Consider the following 11,915-nt stretch of genomic DNA (forward strand, 5'->3'; position numbering starts at 1 on the left):
TCAGTCACAAACATGCCCTGTGTGTTATAATGAACGACTGCAGCTTGTACAAGCTTTAACTTCCTGCGCGCGAGTCTGTAAAGCGTCACGCTGAGTGCTCCGACAAGGAGCCGCTGCTCACTCGGCGGGGGGATGTCCCGAAGCTCCTGAAATCCAAGCGCTCTCAGTGACTTCAGAACAAAAACACGCCAAGTCGTGTTATTGAAAAGTGCTTGTTTACGACGGCTCCTCAGCACAGATGTTCGCGATTGCACCACACAGATGTTTAAATGCCTTTCACACTAATGGACTAATAGACACTAAACTATGTCAACACAGGAGTGCAGACGGAGCAGACGCCCAGGCTCTGAGGAGAGTAGGGGGTTGTGGTGTTGAAGAGAGATACAGCAAGAACATTTAACATGCCCCTCCCTCACCCCCCGTCCCCCAACACTGAGTTCCACTAGCGAAGGAGCTCTGAAGGACCACCTGAGTGGAATGAACCAGATGTATGTTCTCACCAGTAGACACCAGGAGCCATTCATTACTAGAAATTATTTGACTTTGTCTAATGAAAAGTATAAATAACTTTCTTTCACTCCCTCCATCTGCTGTTTGGGAAACACACATTGAAAAACAATAGAGAGGTAATATTAGAAGAGTCAATTCAAAATGCACCCTCCATCAATCACACTTTCATGTGCCATCAGTAAAAGCTGAATACCCTTTGCCTTCCAACTTTTTAATCTCAGGAATCAATGAGACACCTGAGAAGACCGTTATCAAACAGCTATTTTTGAAGAGAAGAAAAAACAATTTGCTGTAATTCCTTTATTTCAGTCTCAGTGACCTCTCCTAGAAACAGGATGGGTTCAGATCCCATTGACATTCGAATACAGTCTGAAACAGAAATGACAAACACACAGGAGACGCAGAAAGATGGGGGTGTGTGTGCGGGACTGACACCTCTGGGCTTCAAACGTGTGGGTCATTTGTATGCTGTCTTTGAAATGACTGTAGGAAATGTGTGTCTTGAACAAACAGAAGAATAGTGTGAAGATCCACCAGAAACAACCGCAGCTTTAACAAAAGAAACAGTGCCAGTTGTCGAGTAGTTTGACATTTAACAAAAACCAAGGATGCAGAATCTTTCAAACACTCCCAAAGAATTACTACAAATGTATTGTATTGGGGCAGCGCCGTGGTGCAGCAGGTAGTGCCTCTGTCACCACTCCAGGGTCCTGGAGGTTGTGGGTTCGAGTCCCGCTCCGGGTGACTGCCTGTGAGGAGTGTGGTGTGTTCTCTCTGTGTCTGCGTGGGTTTCCTCCGGGTGACTGTCTGTGAGGAGTGTGGTGTGTTCTCCGTGTCTGCGTGGGTTTCCTCCGGGTGACTGTCTGTGAGGAGTGTGGTGTGTTCTCTCTGTGTCTGCGTGGGTTTCCTCCGGGTGACAGTCTGTGAGGAGTGTGGTGTGTTCTCCCTGTGTCTGCATGGGTTTCCTCCGGGTGACTGTCTGTGAGGAGTGTGGTGTGTTCTCCCTGTGTCTGTGTGGGTTTCCTCCGGGTGACTGTCTGTGAGGAGTGTGGTGTGTTCTCCCGGAGTCTGCGTGGTTTTCCTCCGGGTGACTGTCTGTGAGGAGTGTGGTGTGTTCTCCCTGTGTCTGCGTGGGTTTCCTCCGGGTGACTGTGAGGAATGTGGTGTGTTCTCCCTGTGTCTGCCTGGGTTTCCTCCGGGTGACTGTGAGGAGTGTGGTGTGTTCTCTCTGTGTCTGCATGGGTTTCCTCCGGGTGACTGTGAGGAATGTGGCGTGTTCTCCCTGTGTCTGCGTGGCTTTCCTCCGGGTGACTGTCTGTGAGGAGTGTGGTGTGTTCTCTCTGTGTTTGCGTGGGTTTCCTCCGGGTGACTGTGAGGAATGTGGCGTGTTCTCCCTGTGTCTGCATGGGTTTCCTCCGGGTGACTGTGAGGAGTGTGGCGTGTTCTCTCTGTATCTGCGTGGGTTTCCTCCGGGTGACTGTGAGGAATGTGGCGTGTTCTCCCTGTGTCTGCATGGGTTTCCTCCGGGTGACTGTGAGGAGTGTGGCGTGTTCTCTCTGTATCTGCGTGGGTTTCCTCCGGGTGACTGTGAGGAATGTGGCGTGTTCTCCCTGTGTCTGCGTGGCTTTCCTCCGGGTGACTGTGAGGAGTGAGGTGTGTTCTCTCTGTGTCTGCGTGGCTTTCCTCCGGGTGACTGTGAGGAGTGAGGTGTGTTCTCTCTGTGTCTGCGTGGGTTTCCTCCGGGTGCTCCGGTTTCCTCCCACGCTTCAAAAACACACGTTGGTAAAACTCAAAAGTGTCCGTAGGTGTGTGTGAGTGAATGTGTGAGTGTTTGTTGCCCTGTGAAGGACTGGTGCCCCCTTCCAGGGTGTGTTCCCACCTTGTGCCCAGTGATTCCGGGTAGGCTCTGGACCCACTGCAACCCTGAACTGGATAAGGGCTACAGATAATGAGTGAATGTATTGTATTGAGAATTCCTGTCTAAAACATTGAATATTTTATTTGAATTTTAATGCTGTGTCTTTTATGATTTTCTTTTCTTTTTACAGTTATTGGAGGGGAATAAATAATATTGTGCCTATCCTATTGTAACTTCACAAGATAAGCATAGCATCGAGCAAAATGCCAGGTGCTTATCATTGCTGATTCATTTGGAGAGTACAGTATATTTGACTTTACTCACATAACAATGGCAGCCCTTTGCAGATAACGTTGATATACACCATGCTCCATGTAAAGAAACATTTGAGTGTTTTACTACTAGCTATAAAACATGTAAAGCTGCTCACTGCAGATGCGGTCTAACGATGCAGCAGGATGTTCTCTCTAAGTGAAAACACGTGTTACAAATTCTAAGGAGGTGTTTACAAGACTTTAAAGAGCTATTGACCTACCATTGAGGATCATTATGTTTCTGATCCATCTGTCACTCCAGTAGAGATGTGCCGTCAGGGGCTTCACGGCTCATTGAGCGTGGGGCGGAATGTGCTTCACCCACTTAGGAATCTAATCAAGAGGTCAGGAAGCACACGTCGGCTAAAAACAAATCGAGGGTGTCTTCACAGACGCCCAGGACAGCCCACATTTATCTCAGAATTAGAACTGGTGTTTACTAGCCAAGGATGATTTCACTTTGGCAGACGCTCACATTGACGCAAACGTAGTAACGGGAGATTAAAAAGAATAAATAGAATATGAGAGAGAAGACGTTTCACAGCCTGCTCTAGGAGTGAGAAATTAGAATCAGATGAGAGTCAGAATCAGGCCAGATTTGGTTCTGCGTCTTTAAAGGGACACTAGGTGGTATTTTTAACATTAACCCTTAGGAGTGTTGCGGTTCACAGTGATGTGATCAGAAACAGAAGGACACGCTGAGCACTGGCGCCGATTTCGGTGCGAAGTACGGGCTTCAGCACTATGTTCACTTTGGATTTATGAGGATAGACAAAGAAGAAAATATCATAATTTAAATGCGATTAAAAAGTTATGCTCCTGTGTGAGTAAAAGTGCAAAAAAAGGGACAGGTGCTGTGTTTATTCTAATGTCTTTGTCATTTTTTGGAATCTACTGACTCTACACTTCAAGCTGTATACAGTAAGAGTGTGGGGGAGGGGTGAACTTGCCTGATATGAGAGAGAGAGAGACGTTAGCATTGTTAATGTGGCATATAAAGGCAGTAATAAAGGCTACAGTTACATTGTGATGCTTCACTGACCTGTAATAGAGAGAACAGAGCCTACTCCAGGTTCACCACTGCAGAAACTACAATCAAATCCTGCCTAGTGTCCCTTTAATTAACACTGTAAGTAATGAGAACACCGTCACTGAGTGCGTATAATGGTGGTTTCATGTTGGTGTGGGGCGGCACAGTGGCGCAGCAGGTAGCGTCTCGGTCACACAGCTCCAGGGTCCTGGAGCTTGTGGGTTCGATTCCCACTCCGGGTGACTGTCTGTGAGGAGTGTGGTGTGTTCTCCCTGTGTCTGCGTGGGTTTCCTCCGGGTGACTGTCTGTGAGGAGTGTGGTGTGTTCTCCCTGTGTCTGCGTGGGTTTCCTCCGGGTGACTGTCTGTGAGGAGTGTGGTGTGTTCTCTCTGTGTCTGCGTGGGTTTCCTCCGGGTGGCTGTCTGTGAGGAGTGTGGTGTGTTCTCCCTGTGTCTGCGTGGGTTTCCTCCGGGTGACTGTCTGTGAGGAGTGTGGTGTGTTCTCCCTGTGTCTGCGTGGGTTTCCTCCGGGTGGCTGTCTGTGAGGAGTGTGGTGTGTTCTCCCTGTGTCTGCGTGGGTTTCCTCCGGGTGACTGTCTGTGAGGAGTGTGGTGTCTTCTCCCTGTGTCTGTGTGGGTTTCCTCCGGGTGCTCCGATTTCCTCCCACAGTCCAAAAACACACGTTGGTAGGTGGATTGGCGACTCAAAAGTGTCCGTAGGTGTGAGTGTGTGAGTGAATGTGTGTGTGTGTGTGTGTGTGTGTGTGTGTGTGTGTCTGTGTTGCCCTGTGAAGGACTGGCGCCCCCTCCAGGGTGTGTTCCCGCCTTGCTCCCAATGATTCCAGGTAGGCTCTGGACCCATCGCGACCCTGAACTGGATAAGGGTTACAGATAATGAATGAATGAATGTTGGTGTGGTGTAGTAGGACGTTGGGCAGCACAGCTAACTTTAACACAACAGACTAGGGTTCAATTCCCTTCCTGGGTAACCACACCACACTATACCCATAGGAAACCAAGGGCAAGACACCTAATGCTACAGGTGCCTTAGCTCTGTAAGATGAATATTAGAAGCTGCTCTAGATGAGTCTCTGTTCAATGCCATAAAAGTCTGTGTAGTCCCACGTTCCCGATTTGTACATTTGGAGCTTGTTTGCCTCAGTGTACACCTTTGTAAATGAACTACATTCACACCTGCAGCCTGTCTCCTCATCTTCGCTATTTTACAACTACACCACTACGATCACTCCTCCCAAAAGGGACCCCGAACGCCGAACAGCTTCAATTACTTTCCCCCTCTTCTTAATGTAATGGCTTTTTGCAAGGTTATACAATACAGAGTGCCCAGAACAGAGGGAAGAACAAAAGAGTAGAAGGAGTAAGAAAAGAGGAAGGAGAGGAGGTGAGAACAAAGCACTGACTCATGATCAAACGAGTCAGTCGGTAGGAGATACAAATGAGTCAGAAAATATTTTCTTAAGTTGCGGTATTACGTAGGCGCAACAGCTGTGGGCATTTCATATTCCACTTCTGAAATATCTGCCTGAACAGAAGGTAAAAGGGGAACAAACTGAGTGAAGTACAGATCTGTGATGAACACCTTACCCCCCACAACTCTGCTCCACTCCCTGTTGTGCCTCGCTGTGAGCCATGTTTCCAACAGGCCTTTTCAGATGAGACGCTGTGAGTGAACTCCCAAGTGGCCATCCTCACATCAAAAAATAAACACCTTTTACTTATTTATTTACTCATTTCACACACAGTTTATTCCTTTGCGGATTCCCGAGCGTTGGACCACAGCGTCACCAGCGTTTGCGTCGACCTGCCGCACCTCCGCACTTGGAGAAAAACGTAAATTCTCCACATTCTCCACTCAGGAAACTGTACTCGGTTTCTATTAAACCCTTCTGTGTGATACACTCAGCGTAGAGCAACAAGCAGTTTGTATAAACGTCTATTATAAAGCGCTCAAGATTCAATTTCATAATAAATTCAAGCTGATGGTGCTGACCTACCAGGTCATCACCAAATCTAATTCCAACACAAAGAATGTATCTGAAAGCAATATAGAATATAGGAGAGAATATATCACCACAGTCCTCAACGCTGTCTATTCACATGCTCTTTTTGTTCACATTAAAAGCCTCACCGATCAACTCAGAGAGGACCTGGCTGCCTCCACCGTTCACATTCGTAAAAGTGGTTGTATCTTTAACGTGAACGAATCGGTCCAGTGCCCTGTCTGGGTTAAGTGCACTATGGTGGGAGAATGGTGCTATCTGGGACTTAGCTCTAGCCATGTTCCCTTCATGAACTCCACCCTCATTTTGTTGGAGGCACCTGGGCAGGTAGGCTGACAGACAGGTGAGCCATTCAATCGCTTCATTCAGTCCAAGTTAAACGACTGGATGGAATGTTTAGTCCTGTGGCCTGTATAGAAAAAGACACTTATTTTTAATGTTGTCAGAGCATTCACTTAAAAGATTGCTTTTTTTCAAATCACTTGCTGCAGCCAAAGACATTCATTCATTCATTATCTGTAACCCTTATTCAGTTCAGGGTCGCGGTGGGTCCAGAGCCTACCTGGAATCATTGGGCGCAAGGCAGGAACACACCCTGGAGGGGGCGCCAGTCCTTCACAGGGCAACACAGACACACACTCACACATACAGACACTTTTGAGTCGCCAATCCACCTACCAACGTGTGTTTTGGATTGTGGGAGGAAACTGAAGCATCCGGAGGAAACCCATGCAGACACAGAGAGAACACACCACACTCCTCACAGACAGTCACTCGGAGGAAACCCACACAAACACAGGGAGAACACACCAACTCCTCACAGACAGTCACCCAGAGGAAACCCACGCAGACACAGGGAGAACACACCACACTCCTCACAGACAGTCACCCGGAGGAAACCCACGCAGACACAGGGAGAACACACCACACTACTCACAGACAGTCACCTGGAGGAAACCCACGCAGACAAAGAGAGAACACACCACACTCCTCACAGACAGTCACCCGGAGGAAACCCACACAGACACAGGGAGAACACACCACACTCCTCACAGACAGTCACCCAGAGGAAACCCACGCAGACAAAGAGAGAACACACCACACTCCTCACAGACAGTCACCCGGAGGAAACCCATGCGAACACAGGGAGAACACACCACACTCCTCACAGATAGTCACCCGGAGGAAACCCACGCAGACACAGAGAGAACACACCACACTCCTCACAGACAGTCACCTGGAGGAAACCCACGCAGACACAGAGAGAACACACCACACTCCTGACAGACAATCACCCGGAGGAAACCCACACAGACACAGGGAGAACACACTACACTCCTCACAGACAGTCACCCGGAGGAAACCCACGCAGACACAGGGAGAACACACCACACTCCTCACAGACAGTCACCCGAAGCGGGAATCGAACCCACAACCTCCAGGCCCCTTGAGCTGTGTGACTGCGGTTCAGTAGAGTCACTACAATCTTGTTCTAAATTAATAAAGAAACAGGTAAAAATAAAGACAACCCTTTTGAGCAGCTGCATCTAAACTGATATTTGGAAATGAATGGTAATGTCCAGCTTCAGATTGTTAAACACAAAGTGGGCATTCCAGAGGAATGACAGAAAAACGACAAGAGTGAGGCAAAGATGAATGAACAGATGGAGCGAGGGCGGAAGCGTCAGGAGAGACAGGGGAAGCAGCAGCGGATGTCAATGTGAACTAAATAAACATGTGTTTATAAGTAACTGGGCTTGTAACTGTGTTTCTGATCATTAACGGTGAGCAGGTCAGTCCTGAACAACAGCTGTGGACCAAGTAGCAAATGCATCTGTTTTAAAGAAGAGGATCTTTACAGAGAGAATAAGGTCTCGATAAACCTACTAATGATTACCATTAGCCAATTAATTCAGCTGACACCGTTCTCTTGTTTCACTGGCGTTTTATCCAACTGAACACACCGAGGCATTCAAATTCAGAGCATAAACTACTGACACATACCTTTCTCTGGCAGGAAACACAACATTCCAAGTGTCAGGATCATATCAGACCTGTCAGAGAAGTTCAAGCTTAGAAGGAACACATCGGTCCACGATAAAACCCCTCATTCAAAGATATTCCACCCCTGCTGCATTTTAAACGGCAGATACGTCGGCTATCATTCGGAACGCGGCTTGGTGAAGAGAGCGATTTGTCAAACCAGGCCTGAACCTGTCAGAACAACAAAAAACAGGATCCTTTACTGTCCAGCTGCTCCATCGACATGACTCTGATCAAACCGAGACTGGACCTTAATGGAGGGTGAGCAGTGATCCCAGCTCCTGCAGCTTTAAAACATCATTATTTTACACACCACACATTTTAAGGCCCTTATGGTCCTGGTTCAAGCACCAATCTTCCACACTGCCATGAAGATGACTCACTCCTATTCATCAGGAGCAGGACAGGTAGCCAGACAGTTCTCGGGAGTCGGGAAAAAAAAAAAAAAAGACGAAATGAAGAATGAAGCTCTTGTCTGTAATTTAAGGGGTGAAAGCTACTTGTATAAAAAGTGCCACGGTTTGTGTGTTTCTTTTTTGCCAAGATTTGAGAAGGCGAGACTCACAGAGCACTCAGCCTCACTGCTCTAATCCTACAGGCGTCTATGTACAGACTATAGCTCACCAACACGAGACAGTAGGGCTGGGCAATAATTCAATATCAATATATATCGCAATACAAAATGGTTCAATAACAATTAAAGGTTTTTTAAACACATTTCCAATATTTCAGTACACATTATTGACAGCGTCTGTCACGGACTGGCGGTCATTAGGGGGCGCTGTCATCGGTTCGGCACTCAATTTTAAAGTGAGTTTTAAAATATTAATATTGACAAAGCCAAGAGGTTGTTGTTTGGTGGCGATCAATATCATGATTATAATTGTAAAAATATATCGTGATATAAATTTTGGCCGTATCGTCCAGCTCTCTGCGACAATCCTCAAATTATGAAGCGTGTATCTTCAGATTAGAGTCTTATAGAAGCTTGCATTGAAAAGCAACAGTGCAACAACAACAGGCATCAAACTGAATCAGATTTTGAAGCAGGTTGCCAGATATTTGTCATGTAACTGTTACACGAATATAAGGCATCCATAAAATGAGTTGTAGCTCAAATTGTGCTCGGTTCCCTGCCTTGTAGATCGTCCCAAAACATACTGTATTCTTTCTAATTCGTGTATTTATAGCCTATGATCCACTGACAACAACTATTATGAGACAAGCTTGCGTTATATCATATATTAGATATTTACAAGTCATAACAACATATCCAGAAATATTTTACAGACACAGAATGATCATCTGAAACCAACCCAACTCCCCTACGTCCACAGGCACCAACAAACTAAACAAGTCCAAATCCAGGTTATGAAGCAGGTTAGCTGAGATATAAACGCCTACAACACTTCACACATTAACCATTTACACGTGGTTTAAACACCAAATATCCAGGAACGGGATGTAGAAGCACAAACCGTAACCTTGATGGAAAACAACTCGGCTTCATAGCTTTGCAGTGCACACTTTGTATTATTTAAAATAAGCTATATCATATATTAAACGCATAATTACAGTTTACAAACAACACAATCAAATTTTGAACTATCTTTCCTCTGATATTAGTCAGTAACACCGTATAAAACAATATAAACACTTCAGTGATTTAATCCCTTGAGCGTTAATGGGCTACTCTTTGAACTTGTGCTTAAAGTCGTTTTAATTAAACGCCAGTTACAGGTCATTCACAGAGTAAAATATGAAAATGTTCAATTTTACTTGGTTTATTTATTGAGCATTTTATTTCAAACTGCACATAAACTGCACCACAACATAGCATTAGATTATATAAAATCACAAGGGGAAACTGGTCAATTTCACTGTTCATATGGAGTAGTATTGTAAGGTATTTATTATTTTGGCATATTTTACGTTGGCAGTATATATTCAATAGTGAATGCTAACTCAGGCGTTTGTGGGTCACAGGTGACACCAGCACATCGTGATAAATGAAGTAAGACCACAGTGCAACAAGTATTTATTTTTCCAGCTTTAATTTAAAGTATTTTGTTAAATAAATTGGGAATTAAACTCACAAAAACACACAGAGACCAGGCTTTAAAACGGAACGCGTATCACCTCATATTTTACCGTTTATTATGTGAAATACACCACGATAACATCATTTTATGTAACTGTTTATTGTTGTGCATTCAACACTTACTTTCCGAAGAATGCAGCTCAGAGTTGAGAGAAACAGCACGGACCTGGAGGCATCCATGGACACGTCTGTGGCTGTTGGTTTTGTTGGTAAAAGGAGGACCCTGGTTCCCGTTCAAGGAAAACACACAGCAGCAATTAATAATAATAATAAAAAACTAAGCAGAAAGTTTCTCGTCGAGGTGTGTGGAGGAAGACGGTTCACGCAAAACGGGCATCAGAACGAGAGCCGTGTCCTCGGAGGAGCTTCTGAGAGAAGAGAGAAGTTACGCTGAAGGAGCATCTTTACACAACCTCCGCTTCACCGCCAGCGTTTCACTCTGCGCCATTTCCCACACCACCTCAGAGACACTTCATTTCCCACCCGTACTCCGCCAGACCACGCCCCTCTAGCCTGTGATTGGGTGAGATTCCAAGCACTGAAAATTGTCAACTACTCACCAATCCAAAAACAAGATAAAGGGCGTTAGTAGCCAATCACAGCCAAGGAGGCAGGACAGTGACCGTTGAAGCGCTGAGGGCATTTTAATACGATTCTAAACCAGAAGGTCCTAGAATGTGCAAATTACACTTATCAGCCAAAACATTATAACGGCCCCCATTGTTTCTACATTCATTATCACTGACCATTCAGGAACACTTTATATTTCTACACTTACACACTGGAGTCCATCTGTTGCTCTGCGTATGTTGTTAGCACCACTTCACCCTGGCCTTCAATGATCAGGACCACCACAGAGAAGTTATCTTTAAGCTGTTGCGCTGGAACAATTAAACATTGTTAATCACTGTCCACTAGACGCACCCACCTTATTTGTCCCCGAAAAGCAGTCAGAGACAGTATCACTATTCCTCCTATTTCCGACCGTCCCCTAATATTGTATATGGTGCAATTCCGCTCTCTCTCTCTTTGCCAATCGCATTGGGTAAAACAAAACATAAGATCAAGCCCTAATAGGGCATTTAAACATCAGTCTTTCAAGAAATCACATATCTAAACAATATTTAAGTGTCTCTAACAGTGTTGTTATTCTTTGTGTGTAAAACTGCATGTGGAACACAACACATTTCCATTTCGCGACAGATATTTCCCTCAGTGTAAAAGTTAGCTTAGCGGTTAGCTTCCTATTCTCTGAGGGGAAAATCTACCGCCACTGTAATCCTTACATGTAGAGTATGGATACCAATACAGGACAAACGTAATCTCATTGTGAACCTCTAAAAACCACTGAATGTGGTAGCAACTGTCTCGTTTGACTGTCACAAGCAGGGGAGGTGGCCGAAGTTAGGGGGCGCTAGTAATCTTAGCAGTATTGGCACCTATTTGAACAAAAACGTATTTATATAAAAACATATATACTGTCAAAGTCAAACAGGTCTTGGACATTAATCTACACATATTTAACTCCTGTAAAATGTTGATTTGAGTGAGTAAAGTACTTCTATTTATTTACAGTTAGCTAAGATTTCCAATATTGTAATTAAAGTGGCCGGAAGTTGGGGTAATTACGCTAGCTCATTTGTAGCTACAATGGTCATCAACAAATCCTCCATCAGTGGTCACAGGATAGTGCTATTAGCTGATGTTTGGTCCAACAGCAAAAACGTGGTGATTAAAAACTCACCAACACCAACCCATCAGTGTATCGTTAAAAGTGGTATCTCTCTCTCTCTCTCTCTCTCTCTCTCTCTCTCTCTCTCTCTCTCTCTCTCTCTCTCTCTAAGCATCTTGCATTTGTGTGTGTGTTTCCTCCTATTGTCTTCCCAGTTTAGCTGGACCTATACCCACTGTATCATTACCCTCTGGACGCATCAGAACCCTGATCTGGATGAAGCAGTTACAGAACATGACTGACTGAATGCAGACGTACAGGTTTTTGAAAACCAGAAAAGACCTTTCCTTTAAATTAATCCTGTATTAA

General features: G+C 45.2%; 1 protein-coding gene across 1 annotated transcript in view; it reads right to left on the reverse strand.

Annotated features, from left to right (window-relative positions):
- Positions 1-10,323, reverse strand: part of vipr1b (vasoactive intestinal peptide receptor 1b) — a 72,631-nt gene extending 62,308 nt beyond the window's left edge. The window contains exon 1 of the mRNA XM_066676004.1: positions 9,998-10,323. Coding sequence (XP_066532101.1) covers positions 9,998-10,054 — 57 coding nt within the window. The 5' untranslated portion in view covers positions 10,055-10,323. The remainder of the gene's footprint in view (positions 1-9,997) is intronic.
- Positions 10,324-11,915: the final 1,592 nt, after the last annotated feature.

Source organism: Hoplias malabaricus, chromosome 1, assembly GCF_029633855.1.
Source record: "Hoplias malabaricus isolate fHopMal1 chromosome 1, fHopMal1.hap1, whole genome shotgun sequence".
NCBI lineage: Eukaryota > Metazoa > Chordata > Actinopteri > Characiformes > Erythrinidae > Hoplias > Hoplias malabaricus.